General features: G+C 38.5%; 1 protein-coding gene across 1 annotated transcript in view; it reads left to right on the forward strand.

Moving 5' to 3' along the window:
- Nucleotides 1-22,469, forward strand: part of dock2 (dedicator of cytokinesis 2) — a 106,484-nt gene that overhangs the window by 4,040 nt on the left and 79,975 nt on the right. Inside the window, exons 7-22 of the mRNA XM_086084226.1 lie at nt 706-841; nt 1,188-1,345; nt 3,308-3,389; nt 3,566-3,698; nt 4,643-4,718; nt 4,855-4,931; nt 6,928-7,178; nt 7,931-8,029; nt 8,156-8,228; nt 8,470-8,573; nt 10,346-10,547; nt 15,657-15,754; nt 15,999-16,088; nt 16,176-16,276; nt 18,616-18,750; nt 21,915-22,023. Coding sequence (XP_085940352.1) covers nt 706-841; nt 1,188-1,345; nt 3,308-3,389; nt 3,566-3,698; nt 4,643-4,718; nt 4,855-4,931; nt 6,928-7,178; nt 7,931-8,029; nt 8,156-8,228; nt 8,470-8,573; nt 10,346-10,547; nt 15,657-15,754; nt 15,999-16,088; nt 16,176-16,276; nt 18,616-18,750; nt 21,915-22,023 — 1,924 coding nt within the window. The remainder of the gene's footprint in view (nt 1-705; nt 842-1,187; nt 1,346-3,307; nt 3,390-3,565; nt 3,699-4,642; nt 4,719-4,854; nt 4,932-6,927; nt 7,179-7,930; nt 8,030-8,155; nt 8,229-8,469; nt 8,574-10,345; nt 10,548-15,656; nt 15,755-15,998; nt 16,089-16,175; nt 16,277-18,615; nt 18,751-21,914; nt 22,024-22,469) is intronic.

The following is a 22,469-nucleotide window of genomic DNA, read 5'->3' on the forward strand; positions in this document are numbered from 1 at the left end:
AAACATCTTCTAGGAGCCTCGGTGTCATTCATTTAATTATAAAACACAACCTTCTCCTACAATTGATGATAATGTTCGGACAGTAAGCATAACACACACAGACTATAATAATAAAATATACATTATTTGACATGCTGACCAACACTCGAACCCTTACGTCAATGCTCTTGCTTATTGGCAGTCAAAGGTACAATTCCTCATTTTACTCCAAAATTATTCATTCAAGCCCTTCAAACTTTCAAAGTGCAGATCTGTTAGCAATATAATCAAATAGAAATAGGAATACTCCATATTTGCAATTAACTGAAGTACAGTATGAAACACTCACCAATGGAATAATATGATAATGTGTCAGTGAGAACCCTGAAGCACATTTAAACAAAAAACTTTTTTTTTTGCTTACTGCAGCTTTACATGAATTATGCAGCCTGTTTTTATACTGTACGTATATTATGTAAGGTGGAAATTGCTTCTAAGTGCGAGAGAAATGTGTCCTTAATGTGTCCTTATAGGCGCAGATAGCAATTTTCTTGTCATTTCACTATCACTGTTTTGCTAAATGTTTTTGAATGGTGCAATACATAACGTGTCTAGTACTGTGTATATTTTAAAGCCAAAAGTTATTTAAACATTTTGCACAATAAGATAAATGACCAAGAATGCATTCATGAATCCTTTTGTCTTACCCGCTTTGAACCGCTGCAGGATTTTGGAGTTGGATCAGGTGGTTCGAGATGACAATGGGAATATTTTGGACCCAGAGCAGGCCAGTGTCATTAGCCTCTTCCGAGCCCATGAGGAGGCCTCTGCTAAGATCAATGAACGCATTAAGGAGGAGCAGGTAAGGGAAAGTTAAGAGAGGACAATCCCTATCATTTAATATGCGTTCTATTTTTCACAAAGGCATGTTCAAATTAAAATGCATGAAAACGTCTATATGTCCATTTGACGTGCTAATCATGTCTGAAGTGCTAAGTATTCATTCACATCATTATAAATTGGATGGGGTTAAATTAAGGTCCTTATGGCCTACTTTACATCTCAGCAGCAATTCATTAGCTGAATAAGATTAAATCTTCAGCTTTTATGTGAGACCTTCGCCATCCATGTCAATAACGGCGATGGGTGAATGTGACAGGCGTCGTCGTAAATGCCCCAAGTTAACCTGAACATTTCTTACTTTGCAGTCCAACGTTCAGACAGAAAACAGCGGCTTCTCAGCACGTATCCAGTCATCACCCACACACAGCCTCTATGTCTTTGTCAGGAACTTTGTGTGTCGTGTGGGAGAGGATTCAGAGCTCTTCATGTCCCTCTACGACCCGAACCAACAAACAATCATCAGGTATCACCGTGACTTCTTTTTTTTTCTTCTAAACACTGATAAATGGGCATTGGAATAATCGTTTATTTGGGGCATTATTAGTTGTCATATGCACAATGGATGTCTGTAATTAGGATGGTGCTCACTGCTCAACATTATAGGGTAGAATACAAGGTCATATCACATATTGGAATGTGAATGCCTCTTTATAAAAAGATGTGGAAAGATATGTGAAAAGATGTTTTTGCAAGATGTGGCAAGCTCATAGAGACATATCAAAAATGACTTAAAGCAGGGTTTGCCACTAAAGGTGGTTCTACAAATTACTGACTTTAAGGGGTGAGTAGGTATGCACATGGCAATTTCAAGTTTTTTTTTTTATGTTGTAAAATTATTTTTTACATATACAGTATATTACCCACTTCACTTCAAAACTTAAAACTATTTTGTGCCGAACCAACAAATACATTTTAAATGAGTAGTTCTAATGTAGCAAAATGGGTAAAAAACTGAGGGTGGTGAATACATTTGCAAAGATCTGTAATGGAAATATTGAGTTATTATTTTTTCTGTTGACATAATTAGACAACAATGAAGCATTTTTAAGACATTTGAAGAGCATACAGTGACCACAATAGCACTATTAAGACTATCATTTTGTAGGCTTGTGCTTTTGGCTGTAAGGAGCAGACACACACGCACGCACGCACGCACGCACACGCACACACACTGCAACTCCATCCGTGCACTAAATCTGCCTTCCTGTGCCTCCTACATGATGAAGCCTCACTAAATGCCAGAAATAATAAAGTAAAAAAGACAAATTACAGTGCTGCACATTTTGACTGGCAGCACATGGAGGTTGCTGACAGTGCTGATGTTAAGCCCCGTCTTTCACTGTCATGGCGGCAAGATCAGCCACTTCCAGACCGGCATCCACAAATCTTCCCTTCAAATCTCACTTCACCAAGAAACATGCGGCAAATGTTTCTGTCACAATTGATCTATTTTCAAGTGTGGTTTTATATAGGGTTGGAGACACTAGTTCCTTGCACCTTTCAAGCTATAACATAGCTGTAAATATTTAAATTGTGATGCACCGGTATCCACAAGAGAGGGTATTATATCGTGTACAGAAAAGTTAGTAAAATACTGTAAGTTATATTAATTCAAAATGAAACAAGTGCATGGTTGTTGATGACCCAATGCATCTCTCTGTCCCCTATGTATTCCAATACACATTTGGAAGAACAAGCAGCAAAATTGTGTTGCGGCTCAACCTAGTGGAAAAGTTGGAAAATTACACTTTCATGAACATTTAGTCATCACTCCTGAGAACATGAAGAAGCAGATACTGTTTTTTTTGGGTCCATGTAGACAACTATTATGCTTTTATAAGCACACAAATTGTGGATATTTAAAGGTCAATTAAAAAAGTGAAACTTGGATTGTTATTAGATTTGCGTTAGTGAAGTACTTAACTCTTGAGTAGTCCATGCACCAATACCGTTTTGATGTATACAGTAACATTTCTTTAAAAAAAGAAAACAATGACAGATAAATATATCATTTCAGTTAATCAATATAATATTGATGTGTTTCACTTTTTGAGCCAAACTTCTAAAATAATTTGAGCTTTTCACAACATTCAAAACCATTGAGATGAACTTCTATGGTAAATTTAACAAAAAATCATCATCTATCATTTATAGTAACATAAAAATAATAATATAGTGTTAACTGAAGTTATTTTTAAATGTATGTACAGTATACAGAAATACCCGCAGTGATTATTACTATTCAAATGTCCTTGAAAACATTTATTTATTTATTATTGTTATTAATAATAATAGTTATTATTATTATTATTACTACTACAACTTAATACCTCATTTAGAGTAATCAGCACAGAACACATACTTTGATTCTGGTAGGCTTGTTTTCCATGTGCTATCTTCTAAATTGTTATTCTATCTTTTGCAGTGAAAACTATTTGATTCGGTGGGGCAGCAAAGGCTTCCCTAAAGAAATTGACATGCTTAACAACTTGAAAGTCGTCTTTACGGTAAGTGACCACAAGGGGGCAATAGTGATCTACTGTATTAGTAGCTGAGACGTTTCATTATCCTAAATTGCCCATAGAGTAACTTTTATCTGTCTGTTTGTTGATTCTTACGATTTCTTTCACTTGAATGAGCCTGTGCTTTCAAACGATGTGTGTGTTTTTGTTGTTGTTGACAGGATTTAGGGAATAAGGACCTGAGCAGGGAGAAGATTTACCTCATCTGTCAGATAGTCCGAGTGGGCAGAATGGACTTGAAAGAGAGCAACAAGAAATGCACTCAGGGTCTCAGACGTCCTTTTGGAGTGGCAGGTACAAGACCAAAGATCCCTTCTCTTATTCTTCTTATTATTTTTTTTTTAATCATTATTATTATTTTTTAGCTATATTAAATACAAAGTGAAGGAATAGAGGTTAGCACGCCGGCCTCATAAGGTTCAAGATTTGAATCTCAGCAGCCCTCCTGTATAGTGTTAGCTTCACTCAAGACTTAAATCAGGGATGTCAAACTCGTTTTTGTCGCGGGCCACTTTGTAGTTATGGTTTTCCTCAGTGGACCGCTCTGACTGGGAAAAGTAATCACTTCATCTGACACAGCAAATTGATGGATAACTAGTTTTGAAATCAGAAGTCAAGGAAAACTATTGTTCAGCTATAGTGTAGTTTACATTGATGCCTTCAAATTTGTGTTCAATTTGTTCTGTAACCTCCCGTATTTCAAAACACCTGCGTCTCAGTCATATTTATCCACTGACATGAATGGAAATGCATTCCAGGCATCCTCAGAAAAAATACAAAAATGTGTTTGTTTTTTTCCATGTTTTTTCGCAAGAAAAATTGCACTCAACAGTATTTGTACTGTATAAACACAGGAATAGCATTTTCTCTCCACATAACCTGCAAATACGGGAACTCCTTGCACACAATACAACTGTGCCTAATGTATTGTCCTTGTTCTTCTGTGGGGGTCAATCGGCAGTTGGCACACCAGCTTCATGGTGCATTAGCGCCACCAACTGCTATTGTCCGCCAACTGCAAGGAAGCAAGCATGACTTGATGGTGGCCAGATGTTGTGAAGTTTGCTGCTGCTATGTAGCGTTAAATAAATAATAAACTGTGTAACCGTGAGATGCCAAGTCAATTTTTCAGGCACAGACAAAAAATAAAATAAAAATACAGGTCCAAAGCTCAGCCATACATTTTTTTGCCCTCCACAATAGTGTCACCACAGACGTAAATTTTTCTTGTTTCCCAGTGATGGACATCAGTGACATCATCAAAGGGAAGGCTGAATGCGACGAGGAGAAGCAGTTTTTCATCCCTTTCTCCCCGTATGTGCTCATTCTTCTTTCTCATAAATCTTCAGCTCTTCGTGAAAGTCAAATGTCATTTTGTGAGCAGAAAGACCTCTGCGTCAGTGCACTTGAACGGTAATGTATTCATGCTTTTATGTATGCGTGTGCGCAGGGTGGTGGCGGAGAACGACTTTCTCCACACCTTTCTGAACAAAGTGACCACGTCCCGGGGAGACAGCGGTGGTCAAGGTACAGTCGTCCACTGGCACTTCCAGTCTTGCTGTGAGCACTCACACCATCAATGTGAAATACAGAGTAAAGGGCTTTTTTTCCCCAGTTGCTCTGCGAGCGAACACATTAGGATCACATGTCCACAATCCTAAGGGCCCCGAACACCACCTTGATAGGAAAGGAACACCTGAGGCCACTGAGTTATTTTTTTCTTCCTTACTTGCACACTTCTGCTTCTCATACACAGTGAAAATGGGTGCATTGGAACCTCAAAAGTCAAATGCTTAGTGGTTATATAAAAAAAAAACATGCAAAAGTTGCACAAAATGTAAAACCTGAAATCTTGTGAAACCTATAGCCCTACAATTTTTTGTTGTTGTTGCTATTTTGGTTGATGTTGCCACAAATGAATATGGCTGAAGTGACAATAAGTCATCTCCATTATTCATAATTATTAAAAGAGGACATATGAAAAATACCCCCAAAAGGCATATTAGGTTAATTTAAGACTGCAAATGGCCGATAGCTCACTCACCACCACTCTAATGAGGACAAGCACTGTATAATTTCTAATCTCGAATTGAGTCACAGAATGAATCTTGGAGGTTCAACTGCTGTGATTAGCCTTGAAATAAGGTTTTTTTTTTTGCAAAGAGGGCAATCTTTCATTCCTCACTTTTCATCCATTCCTAAGCTCTGTTTTGTTGCATCTTTTCATCAAAGCAGCTGCTTCTCATATTTTTCTTTTACTTTCAAGGTTAAATATTTCAAAATGCTACTCATAGTAATTCTATAATATTATGCTATCATTCCTCACATATAGTGGATTGCCTTCTGTGTGATGAATGGATTTCTGAAATGTTCAAATTCAGACCTTATAATAATGTTCCTTATTTTGAACTTATGATCCATGGAATTTTATGGCTGTAAAATGTACATGATAATGAAAACACTATAATCAGATTTTTTATATTTTTTTACCCCATTGTGATCTGTTTGTATGCCGTAAACTCCTACAGTATAACCGGTACGCTACGGTATGATTGTAAGATTTTCAAATCTGATTCGGTTTATCACCAAACCCCAAGATGCTCTGCAGCAGGTCACTACAGATAAAAATAAATAAATAAATCCTTCTTTTAAGATGCTAATCCTTCAGCTTCATAAACCTTTTAAATGTTTATCATACTGCATCAATAAACCTTATAGAGTGCATAAATTGCTCTTTCGCTCTATAGTGCAGCCATTATGGGAAATCATTGCCAGAAGAAAAACTTAATTGATAGTTACATAATCAGATGTCAAGCTGCAGATGCATTAATAATGACACACAATGACAAAAAAGTCTTAAATTATTACTATACTGTTTGCAACAGTGTTATTTTTTACTCTAGCTTGTTAGGACTTTGTGATTGAGAAGGCAATGTTAGATGTGAGGAGAAACTACAATTACATTACATTCTTATTTTTCTTAGCTAGTGAAAATATTGATATGACAAGACCGTAAATGGAAAGTCAACCCCCCCAAAATTTCTTGACAATAATATGTTCTATGCAGCCCCACTAGTCCAAATACGGTATTCTGGTTAATATTGCATTAGTGGAATATGAGTTAGGCAGCAAAATCCAGCAGTTTTTATCAATATCAGAAGGCGGCCATTTTGCCACTTGCTGTCTAATGAAAATGACATCACAGTTGCTCCGGTCTCAGGTAACAACCAATCAACAGCTTAGCTTCAGAAAACAGATGATTGGTCTTTGCCTGAGCCCTGAGCAACTGTGATGTCATCTTCAGTCGACAACAAGTGGCAAAATGGCTGCCCCCTGAGATGGATAAAAATGGCTGAATTTTGCTGCATAACTCATATTCCACAAATGTAATTCATTATTAATATTAATCAGAATGTCATTTTTATACTAGTGAGATCACATCTAAAATGAGGAATTCCTGAGTTCTCATTTGTAGCCAACCACACAGCTACAAAAGTACACATTTCAAATGTGGTCTTTCCAGGACTGTGGGTGACCATGAAGGCTCTGGTTGGCGACGTCGTTCAAATTCGCAAAGAATACCCTCACCTGGTGGACCGCAGCACGATGGTTGCGCGCAAGCTGGGCTTCCCCGAGATCATCATGCCGGGGGACGTGCGCAACGACATCTACCTAACGCTGCAGGGAGGCGACTTTGACAAGTACAACAAGACCACGCAGAAAAACGTGGAGGTCATCATGTGCGTGTGTGATGAGAAGGGCAAGGTCGTACAGGTGAGCAGCAGGAGGCGTAATGGGAAGTGAGAGGGGCTATACACACACCTGCATAGGAATCTAATGCCATTACCATATAAAAGATTGTTGTTGGGTTTTTTTTAAACTCGCTGATCGGTGATTGGCTCCAAAATTCCGGCTGTATAAAGCCTATTACTGAATGTTTGTTCTTATTTTGCTATTTCTTGACAATTCTAGTCTAAACATGGCATTCTGATTAATATTACATTTGTTGAATATGAAGCAAAATCAAGCCGTTTTTTACCCATCTCAGGGGGCAGCCATTTTGCCACTTGCTGCTGACTGAAGATGACATCACAGTTGCCAAGGGCTCAGGCAACGACCAATCACAGCTCACCTGTTTTCTGAAGCTGAGCTCTGATGGGCAACTGTGATGTCATTTTCACTTGAAAGCAAGTGGCAAAATGGCCACCTTCTGATATTGATAACTGCTGGATTTTGCTGCTTAACTCAAATTCCACTAACACCATATTAACCAGAATGCTGCATTTAGACTAGTGGGGCTGCATAAAACACATTATTGTTAATAATTTTTTTGGGGGGGGGGGTTGACTTCCCCTTTAAAAAAAAAATGTATTTAAGTATTTTTTGGAGCGTTGAAATGGAATAATAGTGTTTCCATTCATTTGTGATTTCAGACAAGTATTATCGATGAATGAATTAAACTCGTAAGTCAAGGCACAACTGTACACTGTATATCAATCAGCCTATTTTTCTCTCCACATTTCTAGAATTCCATCTGTCTTGGAGCAGGGGATAAGGCAACTAGTGAATACAGATCAGTCATCTACTACCAAGTCAAACAACCCCGCTGGATGGAGACATTTAAGGTGTGTTTTTGTTGCATTCGTATCATTATTTACTTCCCCTTTCAGTTGTGAAAGCTTTGTCATCAAAAGTGTAAGCACGAGTGGGCTACAACTTTTTGAAAGATGATGTATTTTCTTGTCCTCCAGGTGGCCGTCCCTCTGGAGGAAATGCACAAAATCCATCTTCGCTTCATGTTCAGACACCGCTCCTCTCAAGAGTGTGAGTGTGACAGTTGTCTGCCTACAGTATGCCTGCATCTTTTCCTTCCTCCCTCTTCCCCCGAGCATAATGTGACACGGAAAAGGACAAAAGGATTGGAAGCAATTTGCAAAATGACCAAAGGCGTCATTACACACACACTTGATTATACAGGAATCTGTCATGTCCCTCTCCGCCACTTTATTTCTTTATTTCCCCGATGTGCTCTCTCACCCTGTCCGTCCTCTATGCGGTGCTGCAGCCAAGGACAAGAGTGAAAAGAAGTTTGCCATGGCCTTTGTCCGTCTGATGAAGAACAACGGGACGGTTCTACAGGATGGACTTCATGACCTTGTGGTCTTCAAGGTTAGGATTTGAGAAGAATTTTAAAAAGATTTTTCAAATGACATTTACTCAAATGTCCCTCATGCCTCTCTTTTAAAAGTAGGACAGACTTGATGCGCAGAGGCTACTTGATGAAACGATATGCAATCATCAGTCAAACCATTTGGCCAAATAACAGCGACCTCACTAACTCACTTATAATAAGGCGGGTGTAGCGCGGTAGGGGCATGGTTAGCACATCTGCCAGTATGAGGTTAGGGGTTCGAATCGGGGTTCTGGACTTCTTGTGTGGCGCTTGTATGGTCTCCGGGTGCTTGTGTGGGTTTTCTGCCAGTTGGATGGTTGTTTGTCTTTGTGTGACCTGTGATTGGTTGGCAACCAGTCCACGGTGAGACACCTCAAGGCCTTTTATGCTGTATTTATACTCACAGTTTGACTGTGTCTCTTTGAAACCATCGTCTTGTCTCGTTCCGGTCTCTTGTTGTTCAAACAGGCCTTTTATGTCAACTGAGTAATCGTTTTGCACAAAGTCACAACATGTTGTACAATATTCAAACCGTCACAGCAATAATGCAGTCTGCTGTGGTACATATTTTTGTGATGCTATTTTTACCGACGGATGTGTCACAGTTGGAGAGATGCGGCAAAAACAACATATCTGAAGCATATTCTGATCTTTACTGTTAAATATTTGTGATTTCCCTGTTCATTTAAAGAGTTAGTCAGTGTAGTGTAGAATTGGGCAAAGTATGGCTTGAGGCCACATAAGGCCTGCTCTGTTTTTTAATCCGGCACACTGGGCATTTACATTATCAAGAGTTCTGTATTGCATCTTGTGGACAAGCTTTTACTTGTTCTGCCTGCCACTGTACTGTACATTGCTGGCAGTGATAGTGTAACAAAGGAACATTATTTGTAGTGAATAAATAATACTTTTTGGGTGACTTGTCTTGTGTGGAGATTATGTTTAAGTTATTAAATTATATTGCACCTGGTTCTCCTCCCTAAAAATCAGCTATTAAAAATGTCTTGATAGAAAAAGTTTTCATTTGACACCGACTTGTAACCTGGTAAAAGTTGTGGGTGTACACGGCATCTGAATGTGACATTTGGCCCACCCAAACAGCCTGAGAGAAGCTAAATAGATTTCCTGGTTAATGAGCACTGGTAAGATTGACTCCACTTATTGATTAAATGTCAACTGTAGTGAAGATTAATTACTTGTGATGTACTCTGAGACCACATAGATGGTCTCCCTGTGCCCTGTTGCTCAGTGATCTCCTGTTATCAAAGCACTCCACTCAATCCCTGTTCTACTTCAAGCTTGTTCCCTGACCCCTCCACTCATTCAATAGACTATTGGCTTTGTAGTAAAGTGGGCACAGGGGCCGGCTAAGAGCTGGTGCTAATCTTAAAGTATTGGAGAATGTGCAAATAAAGTTGAAAAGCCACCCATTCATTATTTATAGTGCGTGTACTCATTAGGGTTGTGGGTGAGCTGGATCTGACTTTAAGTGTGAGGCAGGTTCACAATAGCCAATCACAGGGCACATACACTGTGTGTGTGTGTGTGTGTGTATATATATACATATATATATGTTCAAATCAACTCCTAACAGGAAGTCTGCAGCTGAGATTCAAACCCCCAACCTCAGAACTGTACGGCAGGTGCATTAATCACGAGCTCACCATGCTGCCCAAAGTTGAAAATAAGAATACAAAAAATAAATAGATTGATTTTGAAACTTAAAATTATGGTATAAGAGGATGACTCATGCTTATTGGCGTCATAGGGTGACAGCAAGCGCATGGAGGATGTGAACTGCTACTTGTCCTTGCCCTCCACCCGCCACCACTACGGGGACCTCCACAGGGGGGCGCTACTGAGCCGCAGCACCAGCAACGTGAGCGGCGGCAGTGGGGGCCTGTCTGTCAGCTCCAGAGACGGCTTCACCATCTCCACCCTGGTTTGCTCCACCAAGCTTACCCAGAATGGTAACTGTATATATGTGTGTGCTTTCCTCTAAACACGGACTAACCTGTATGTAGGCCTACTGTATGAACCCATTAAACTAAATAAATAAATAAATGAATAAATAAATAAATAAACGGTCGCCATAGATAAAACGCAGTATGGCGCAGCCTCACTGTAAATCACTTTTACATGTCATCAATTACAATAGCTATCTGATAATAACATGCCTTGATCTCTTTTCAAAAGTAGTGTCCCCAAATGCACCATACAAGTGTCGTCAGGGTAGCGTAAAAACCTGCGTTTGTGTGCATGTCAGTCTGCTTGTTTGGTGCCTTGAGCAGACATTTTGTGTGACACTGTTTTGATATGGACACTCTGGGGACTTTAATTTGGCAGGAGAGGACGTTCAAGTTCAGAAAAATACACACACACACGCACAAAAGAAAGAGCAGAAGAGTGCAGAGAAATGACACTGGAATAATCCAATCTTGGATTAGGCCTACCTCCTATAGACCATTTTATGTTTGTAAACAGTTGATGCCAAGATACTTCCTGGTGGCAGAAAAGTGATTGATTACTGCTAACCTGAACTGAAATGATGACAAAAAGTTTTTCTACCTTCTTTGTGTTTTCTTACAGGTGTGTATAAAATGTTTGGTCAGGCTGTCTTTGAGTACTTTAGCTAGATGTAAGGCTGCCCGACTAGCTAATGCCAGTTCTATATACCACACTAGCCATTTTCAGCCACCAAAATAATAATAATAATAATAATAATAATAATAATAATAATAATAATAATAATAATAATAATAATAATAATAATAATAATAATAATATTAATTAAAAAAATCCCTGCCTTTAATCCCAGGAACAGAAAAGTCAATTACTCAGTTTCTCAATGTCAATCATGTTAACTGTCTGATTTTCCGCCACATTTGGGTTAAAATTAATTTAATTAAGTATAACCTTGTTTGACATGTTCTTTTCTGACTGGCACTTCACATAATCAGACTGAGACGGTAAGGTTAAAATCATCCAAGCCATTTAGCTGTATTTTCTCAACTAATGTTGGTTTGTCATAATTTTTTGAGAATAACGCAAACTTGATAATTATACACTATTATAGGCAGTTAGTCTAAGGAATTATATTATAATGCGTGTAATTAGAACTGTCATATCACAGGCATTTGTGCAAGGTATTTTCAAATAGACGTAAGTCAAACGGACACAGAGAAATAACCATTTGGGATGCTATGTGGTTCATGGTAAATCGTGAAAGTTGTTTTTAACCGTACTTTTCCAAATTAGGCAACGCTTTGGGGATATACAATAAACAAGGAAGTAACCTGGAATTCTGGCATGCCAAAAACTCATGTGTCGAACATACTAATCGGTTCTTAATTCCGTGTGCAAATCGTGTCAAAACCATTACATTATTATATATAAATTTGTAACATTAAACATCAAGGCCCGGTTGTTCAAAACTCGGTTATATCTTTAACCACCGGTTACGTAGATTTAACCGACTGTTAACTTTAACAGCGCCGTTATTTTGTTGTTCAAAACTGTTAACTTTAATCGGCTGTTAACTTGCTGTTAAAGTTAACACACCTAAGGACCGCCGCTAACTTTTTAACAGTAAAGTTAATTCTGCGTTTGTGGCTAATGCTGCCTTCATGATGCCCTTTGAGCGCAATAAAAAGAGTCCATCAAGGGCTTGACTTTGACATTGGTGATTATTCTGATGAAGATTTACGCACACGCAAACGCTTAACAGTAATAAAATGCCAAGTCTCATTATGAGTCAAATCAGAAAGAATGAAAATTAGTTTTTTAAGACGAGTTCTAAAAATGGACAGAAAGGGGGCTTGCCCAACATTTAGTGGGAGGTGATTCCAAAGAGAGGTTACCTGTAATGTTTCTTGTTTGCTTTCACGTCAATAATCAAACGGAAAACAACACTGTGAAGAGTGGCTAATTATTTAATTCAACATAAAAATAATGATAATAATAATTTAAAAAAAAACATTTATGACAGTATTGTAAATACAAAAACAAAACAAAATTCAAAACTATTCTATCAAAATATTACACAAAAAATACAAATGTTAAACAAAAAAATTGACAAAAATATGAGAAACAAAATCATGCAAAAACATGCAGTATTATATGCTACAAAAATATTGGCAAAAATAAAAACAATATTACACAAAATATTCAATGAAAAATCACACAGTACAAAAATGAATTATAATGAATACAAATAAATTATTTCACAAAAACTCATAAATTGTTTCAACCATTGATTGAATAACATTTTCTTCGTCAACAGAAAAGCTCCTGCTTCTTTTTTTCCGGCGATAATATCCATTTCTTTCGACGACCCAGAAGCAAACAAAAAGCGGAATTGTGGGAGATATCGGCGCTAACCAGTGACGTAAACGGCACGGTTAACTTTGACGGTGCCGTTAATTAACAGCGTGACTAACCATGTTTTGAACAACGCATATTTAACAGTCGGTTAGTTAACGGCGGGTTAGGAATTTAACCGGCAGTGGTTAAAATAACCGGGAAATCTACAATGTTTGTTTTTTCCTAAACTGTTTTCAGATTAAATTTTTGTGGGCGTGGGGCAAAAACAAAAAGCTTGTTATTCTCTAGAAATTACTGTACCTGTTGACATTGGAATTGCTTTTGCCAACAGGAAGTGTGACGTCATGGTGAAATGTCCTGATTTGGGGAACATATTGTGTGCCACGGTGTGTCATGTAGTATTCTAAAAGTTATTATGATACGAGCCGAGGGGAAGGTCTGGTTGTGTAATGGTGATTTTGTCGACCTGTTTACAAATTAGAATGACTCAACAGCCTCATTCTTTTTATAATTTTTTTTCAATATACCGGCAGTGTTGTCACTTTGTCCTACACAGTCTGGCAGACGGCCATATATAGTTCACCACATATGCACACATGTACTGTATACACACCCGCCCATGCATGCCAGACAGTAAAGTCAATCTGACACAGGTGCCAAGCAACAGCTGTTACCAGGGAAGCAAGTCCATCACCATAATGAACATTAACCTTTGTTTCAATCACCTACGCCGCAGGCGTTTTTGTACGCTCCCTCACACGCGCACACACACATACACGATCCCTCAGCATATCGCTAGGGTTGCTTAAGGTCATCCACCAGATGTGCAGTTCGATATGTCACATATTTCCAATCAACGGCAGCCAATATCTTTTAGTGAGAAGGCCTCCAGTCGCACAGGCGCTTGCTTGACTTGTGTCAAAGTGTTGCGGCACTGATGATGGAATTAAATGATTTTAGAGCTGGTTTTGATGATAACCTTACATACTGTTCATTTTCCTTGGGTACATTTTCACCCAGGCCAAAATAGAATACCCTCATCATAATTGTCAAAATGCTCTGAAATAAATGGATGGCTAATCTTTAATCAGTATTTCAGAGAAAAGGGAAATGTGTATTTGCTGCATTGCAGGTGCTTGTTTATGCAGGTGCAGGTCTTGCACTCTTCCACTGTTTCAAGATTCCCCCTTGCAATTAACGGTGTAACAGGTGAGTGTTTCTATGGGAACCTGTGCTAATGTGGTGGAAACACACACAGTTCTCTGGATTATCTCAAGATCCCTCTTAAAGGGGAAGTCAACCTGAAACATTTCTTGACAGTAATATGTTATATGTGACCTCACTAGTCCAAACATGACAATCTGATTAATATTACATTTGTGGAATAAGAGTTATGCAGCAAAATCCAGCCGTTTTTATTCATATCAGTGGGCGGCCATTTTACCACTTTCTGTCGACTGAAGATGACATCAGTTACTCAGGGTTCAGGCAACGACCAATCACAGCTCACCTGTCTTCTAATGTCATTTTCACTTGACAACAAGTGGCAAAATGTCCGCCTTATGCTATTGATTAAACTGCAGGATTTTACTGCGTAGTTCATATTCCACAAACGCAATATTAAAAGGAACCCCGAATGTAATGACAAGTTTGCTCTATAGTATTTATTTGGTTGTTACTAATATAACTATGAGATTCATTTTTCAAACACCATTTCCAGTTTAATACATTTTGTAGAAACTTTATTTGGACAGATGGCGCCATTGTTGTTTAGGTCACAACGCATTCGGTGCTTAGTGACGTAGAATGGCGACTGGCTCTCTGCCGAGAAAAGTGAAACATCTATAAAGAAAGCAAGGTAAGTCTCCGTAGCGTTCCTAATGGGACAATCGAAACTCTCGAATGCGTCTGGTGAATGAGGAGAGCACGGCGTGGGCGAGAAGACTCTCCCGATCGCAGGTTGTTTCTTTAGGAACGCTACGAGGCTTACATTGCTTTCTTTATAGGCGTTTCACATTGCCCGGCAGAGAGCCAGCCGCCTTTCCACGTCACTACGCACTGAATAACAATGGCAGTGTATATCCAAATAATGTTTCTACAACATCTATTAAGCTGTAGATGATTTTTGAAAAATTAATCTCATAGTTATCTTAGTAACAACCAAATAAATCATTTAAAAAAAAGCAATCTTGTCATTACAGTTGGGGTTCCTTTTAACCAAAATACCATATTTAGACTAGTGGGGCTGAATAGAACATATTATTGTCAATAATTTTTTGGGGGGTTGACTTCCCCTTTAAACACTGTTCCATAAAAACAAAATACACCGATTTATGGCAGGGTAACTTTTGGGAAAATTGCTTCAAATGTCAAAACAGGTCTGATTTGACCCAATCAGTATGTAAGGATTCCAAGAGGACATAGATGTGCTGAATGAATTGGAAACAGACTGTGGCTTTGTTGTTTCTGTTCCAGTCCATGGAAGTGATTTTTAGTGCTGGGATGATACTTTGAGGTTTAATTCATCATACTACAAACTGTCAAGTCACACGCTGGGGAATTCAAGCACAACACAGCATGATACACTTCGGTGAATCTTCACAATGTTGCCAACAAATGATACAAACAAAAAATAAATAAATCAGATATGCTTGGAACTAGTCATTAACATTTCAAAAGGTTTAATCAATGTTTATTCTGAAACAAGACAAAAGAGTTGAGAGATAAAATCCTCTTGTTGTGTGTTTTCTTTGCAGTGGGCCTCCTGGGGCTTCTTAAATGGAGGACGCTACCTGAACTCCTGCGAGAAAACCTGGAGAAACTGAAACTCATCGATGGAGAGGAGGTGGTCAAGGTCAGTAACTCCCGTTGCCAGGCACGGCGCCAGGATATTTTTTCCCCCTCTCCTGATGCTAAGGAGTGTGTGTGTGTGTGAGTGTGTGGGGGGATAAGTGGGGGCGCTGAGAAAATAATCGATTTTTAGGACTTCAGTTAACTTCATAATTAAATGCTACAGTGGCTTACCTGGGGATACTCAGATTTCTGATGGGGCTTTGCGTTCACGTGCCCATTCAGCAGCTTTTCCTCCTTATTTGTAGTTCCTTCAGGACACTTTGGATGCTTTGTTCAACATCATGATGGAACATTCTCAGACAGATGACTACGACATTCTCGTGTTTGACGCCTTGGTGAGTGTGCATCAAATCCAAAGTATCATCTGTCAGAGTATTTCACATGGATTCTCATGCTACGTTTTTGTTTTTATCTTCCGCAAGATCTATATAACAAGTCTGATCGCAGACAGAAAATTTCAGCATTTTAACACGGTGTTGGAGGCCTACATCAAGCAGCATTTCAGCGCCACGTTAGCCTACAAGTAAGTTATGTCTTGAATCATGATCCATTTTCTTTGGTTGATATTCCTTTTCTGAAAGATAAAGTCACTTTCATAAAAAACAACAACAACAACAATAACAAACAAAAAAGAAAGAAAAAACAACACAACACCTGATCGAGCAAATAGAACTTGACCCAGAGCAAGTGTCACATTATTTTCATGTATGCTTACAATTTGGGGCAGCACAATGGCCAAGTGGTCAGCATGTCTACCTGACAGTTCAGCTGTTCAGGGTACGAATTTCGGCTCTGACCTTCCTGTGTGGAGTTTGCATGCTTGCATTGATACTCAGGCTTTTGGTATGGATATCAATTGTTAGGCTTATGTTAGTCAAGGGGACTGACTGGCTTGACTTGTCTTTGTGGTTAAAAAATTCCAAGTTAGATAAATAAATAAATAAATAAGTAAATGAAGTCCTTGCAGTGCTATTGTGATTTGACCTTTGCATTTGCGATAATACACACGCCGGCCTGTGTAAATATCCATTTCTTGGCAGGCAACGCCTGTTTATATGCCAAGAGTTATTTTTGGACAAAATGTATAAATGTTGCTTTATATATTTTTTGATACCTTTACATTGTCGAAATGAGCATGTCTATGAGGAAGCTGAAAAATAGACACACTTGTCACGTGATTAGAGGCCAGTATGAACATTGGAAATGTTGCCATAAAAGTGCACTAAATCAATATAGAGGTGTATTCATTAATTTTTTTTTTTTTTTTACTGAGACTTGTAGTTTCCCTTACTTCAATTTTAGAACTTTATTGGCATTCAAGATTTATATATTATTGAAAACAAAAACTCTATACATTACATGTACATTTATCTAATTGACTGAGAGTAATTAGCCAATTAAAAACAGCATATGGAAAACTTAATTAAAAAATGCATTGAAATTCTCATGTGACTTACTTGCTATAAGAAGCAAGGACAACTCCTCATTGAACCTTGATTCTTCATCAATTAAAACTCCCAAGCAAGATTGTCCTTTACAAATCCTTTTTTTTTTTCGTGAGCTCCATTAAAATGTCAGACTAATTTAGGCATGGCCTGCAGAGATGTCTGCTATTTCATGTCAACACACAATAAATCAATTCCTGTTTTCAGTTATCTGTATCCTGACTATTCTGTATAATAATCAGGCCAATAACATTGTGTTGTATTTCTTGCAACATGAGCGAGTGACTCAATTTAAGCATCAGTTTTAACATGCTAATCTACATTTTTTAAATTACAGTAAATGAATTATATCTCAGATTTTTTTTTTTTATGTTTGATAAAATGAAAACTGTATTTATTTATTAATTATTTTTTTGGTAAACTGATTCTGATGAGGTGACGTGAAGCGGTTGCATTTGCTTGACTATAGTACTTAGTAATGGCGTAATTGATGAGATACAAACAAGGTTAATTGGGACGTTATGAGTAAACCAGGACAGATCATTTTGATCAATTGTTTTAAAATTTTTTTTTATCCTGTTGTACAGCTCCTCTCCATCTTGTCATCTGCCTTTTTGCTCCATCCCTCTTCTGCCTGTATGCTGATGTTCACCTTCTTTAAGAGGGTCACTGCAGCTTACAGCCCGCAAGCTTGCAGGATGTTATGTAAAACTCCCTCTTGCTATATTCTAAACTCCCCATCTTGGTTTCATTGGGGAGGGGAATGCATAAAATCTTTTCCAGTGTGCCTTTCAGTCATGCACCAGAGACAGAACTGGGGATGACTTAATGGTAATAAAGCTGGACATATTTTTAACTCCGGCCGGATAGCTGTTAGGTAAGATTAGAGTCGTTTAAGGGAAGCTTTTATTGTTTAAGAGGATTAAATATAGTTTTAAGCCAGTTTGTGGCGTTCCTCATTGCCATCACAAAGCCATAATCGTAGACCTCTGGAGGTCCATGTCTTTATTTATGAGTTTGGACGGATGGAAATTTGAACAACTGCTCAAGGTTCAAGGCCACTTCATTAGGTACACTTGCACAAAAACTGAAAGCGCCTTTACCTACGGAGGTAATATATTGACAATATGTTTATTTTCCCTGGAATCAGCGCTTCGTGGACTTGAGGGGTCTTGAATACTATATTGTACTGATGTATGTGTTATGGAGTGTATATTTTTTAACCACCTATCACAAATGCTGTGAACTATGTGAAAGGGAGTCCGCTCAGGTGTGAAAACTATTTTCCCCTCGATTAGTCTCTCCTTCACTTTTACACTTCTTTCCTGCTTTATTGAAGTTAAAATGGAGTTGTGGAAGAAATGCTTAACTTTGTTGGCCATCATTTGTGTTTTTGTGTGTCTTGTCTGTGTCACAGGAAGTTGATGTCAGTGCTGAAGAGGTACCTGGACGTTTCTAGTCGGGGGGAGCACTGTGAGGCCATACTGCGAACTCTCAAAGCTCTGGAGTACATCTTCAAGTTCATCGTTCGCTCACGCATGCTCTACTCCCAGTGAGTGCGTGTGTGGCTTTTTACGCACTGATCACCATAATGAGTTGTAAATTATTTGAGCGTGCCACCCTGATGCCAGTAAGCCTGCATCACTCTAATCAACTATGACAAGTAAGCCAAGGGTGTTGCTTACAGTGTCATTGGCGTTAATATGCATTGAGGGCAATAACGAGGGTCAGAATTTAGAATTTACTTTAGAGTGCACGGATGCAATGTGCCAGGATAAGTAACTCTAGGTTATCAAAATCAGTACATTTTATTGAGGTTCTCTAAAATCTAGATTTGACTGAGATATACAGTGCCCTTCAAAAGTATTGCAACAGAAAGGTCAACTCCTTTGTTTTATTGTATACTGAATACATCTGGGGTTCGTAACAAAAGATGATGTGATATTTGCATTTAGATGTCTCAAGCAACTCAGGACAGAGCACCTTTTGTTTGAAGTCACATATTTTTTAAGCAAGCAAAAGTAGTGGAATGGATATTATTAAATTCAAGGGAATAACATTTAATGTTTGGTGGCCTAACCTGACAAAGGACTTTGCCTGGGGAGATATAGTGGAAGGTCTTAAACTGGTCAAGTCATTTTACCTTCCTAATAATAGACTGAAGGGAGAAACTCCAAGAAGCAAACAAGAACTGAAAGAGGACTCAGTGTGCAATGACGGAACTAGTATGAGCAGCTTTCCTAGCCAGAGTTACATTTGGACAAGCGTTTGTCGATAACTTTGCACTTGGCATTACCACTGCTTCCCAATTCCGAAATCCCGCCTCCCCACGGCATCTATGACCTGATAAATGACGCTCTCTGCTCCTAACTGTCGCTCACCGACCACCTTGAGTCGATAAGGCGCAGTTCCCTCTGCGTTCAAACTTTTCATTTTCTTTTTCTTTTTTTGGTCACCGCTGTCCTCCATGACCCGCGGCTTTCATTGTTTTGCTGGGTCTTGTTCTTTTTGTTTCTTTTTCCTTTCTCTGTGCCCCCGCAATGTTTCTCCTTCATGTCCTCCATCTTCTATCTTGCCTTCTCGCAAACAAGTTTCCCTCTTAACACGTCAGTTCAGTCATCTTGAACTGATATGGTCATAACTCATAGTTTTGTGTTGTTTTGTTGCCCCTTTCTTCACACTTCTTCTCCTTCTGACTTTTTGTTCAGTTACCCAATCCAATGTGTTTAGTGTCCACCCTTCATCATACTTCCCGCCTATCCATCTGTCACTAACAACTTGTTTTGGCAGTGTATTGGTTTTCAGTGCGTGTATGTTTGTATCCGTGGAAAGCAATAGCCTGAGGTCACACTGACTTATACATTCTCAGGTGTTTTATTTATTAGGGACAAAGAGGGCAGTGCCCAAAAAGATCCATTGTTGCTACAGACACTTTATAATTCAGGATTCAGTTTTGGAAGGAATGTGTGCCTTTTATGGGAAATATCAAAGTTCTGGTTTCTGAAAGATTCGGAATAACCTGTTTACATGTGTGAGTAGACAGAATAACTCCCTACATGGTAATGTGATAGACACCCGACTAAACCATGACGCACAGACAGCATAATGAAGCAAATAGATGTCATTTCCTAACGTCAATAAAACAGATTAAGGCCAAGGAACTTTATTGAAAGGAGCTTTATTTAGTCGGGGCATGACATACAAAAAAGTGCTTTGCCACCGTCTTGTGGTATGTAAATATGTATAAATCACATATACAGTAAATTGCAACTAGTTGGAGAGAGGCTAGTCTTGTTCTTGACCACTGCCGAGATGCCATTGGGCAAGACACCGAAATTCCAACCATGAAGTTTAAAAATAGCAAATTTTTTGCTGTATATGAATGTTATTCATTCAATTCTCTCCTATTTTGCGCCGTAGTAGTGCAGCATAGGGGATCTGTAGGCCTTATCAGGCTAGAGCAGTTGCTGTGCAACAGGAGAGTCTGATATACTCCCTCGGTTGCATTTTGTATTGAAATGAATATTTATTGGAAATGCAGTTGGACAGACCAAGATTTGAGAGGTGATGGACAGAGAGAAAAGAGGGACAAAACATTTATTTATTAATAAAATAAAAAGTATTAAAAATGTTATTATATATATATAAATATTTTAAGAATTATATATATATATATATATATATATATATATATATATATATATAATTCTTAAAATATTTATATAAATATATATAATTCTTAAAATATTTAAAATATTTATATATATATAATTCTTAAAATATTAAAATATTTATTTTAATATAAAAAAAATTGTGTGATAGAGTTTTAGTTTTCCTGGTTCATTGCACTCAGTCTCAATCAATCTAAACACCACTTGTGTATGCAGCACGGAACACATTACATTACATATATGTATGTGATAAATACATGAGCTGGCATCACACCATGTCGACATTGTGTCTACACCTATAGCACACCTGCACAGACAGGCCCGCTGGATTAGGCGGGGCGAAGCGTCTGTGATCAGAATAGACGTCTGTATGGAGCCAAGTGATAATACTGCTGTGTTACCGCCTAATCCCTCCCCTACATGTGGAATTTGCCGTGTGCCACATGTTAATCCCTCCCTCCGGCACTCATAATTTTTTTATTGTAATTAACGGCCTCAGAGCTCCACTGAATCACAAAGAGATGCAGATGGGCAGCGGAAGGAAAAGGGCAGAGATGCATGTCAGAATTCGGAAGATTTTATCGTTTGTTAATTTAATCGCCTCGTAGCTCTTACAATAAAAGGGCCAAAAAGTGTCAGGCGGTGCGTCCAAGTTCCAAAGAAACACCGGTAAAAATTAATTGATGACTAAATTGTACATAGCTGTGGACAAGTAGTTAGTAAAAAGTCAAAAGACCATAATATGTTTTGGTTTCATGCTATACAGCAGTGGTCCTCAACCCTGGTCCTCGGGGACCGGTATCCAGCCTGTTTTCGATGTCTCCTGCAGCCAACACAGGTGATTCATATCATCAGCTAATTAGCAAGCTCTGGAGAAGCCTGATAACGATTCCCACCTGTGTTGGCTGTAGGAGACATGGAAAACAGGCTGGATACCGGTCCCCGAGGACCAGGGTTGAGGACCACTGCTATACAGGACTTTGAGCATTTTTCCATGCTCTACAGTACTTCGAGCAATTACATTGTGATCACATTTCCTCCACAGACTCTACGTGGGCAATGAGCAGGCAGAGTTTGAAGAGTCGCTGAGGAAGCTTTTTGAGTCGATCAACAACCTGATGAGGACAGACTACACCACCACTTTGCTGCTGCGGGTAATTGCTTGCACTTTTCACCACCCGCTAACTCATCATCATCATCATCATCATCATCATCATCATCATACCTGGTTTTCTCCCCGCTTATTCCTTTCACTCCTGAGATTGGGTCTTCTGTGCTGTTTGTTTGCTTTTTACTATGCTTTAACCATTTTCTACAAACTGTGCAAGTTTATAACTCTATTGCTGCATTCAACAAAAGTAGAAGATTGCTTTATTTCCAATAACAATATAAATGGTAAATGGACTGACCTTATGTAGCGCGTTCAACATCATATGGTGCTCAAAGCACTTTGCAATGTAGTTGATATACTAAAAGCTAATGCTTACATTGATAAGAAAAGTAATATTTTTGGGCAGCACAGGTTTACTTTTTGTTAAACTTCACACAGAGAACATATGCACTGTCTTATAAGTTTGTAAATGTTGATAGCTAGTACAGA

The sequence above is a fragment of the Leptonotus elevatus genome, chromosome 9 (genome assembly GCF_054856555.1).
Source record: "Leptonotus elevatus isolate MCC_2025b chromosome 9, RoL_Lele_1.0, whole genome shotgun sequence".
NCBI classification, from domain to species: Eukaryota; Metazoa; Chordata; class Actinopteri; order Syngnathiformes; family Syngnathidae; genus Leptonotus; species Leptonotus elevatus.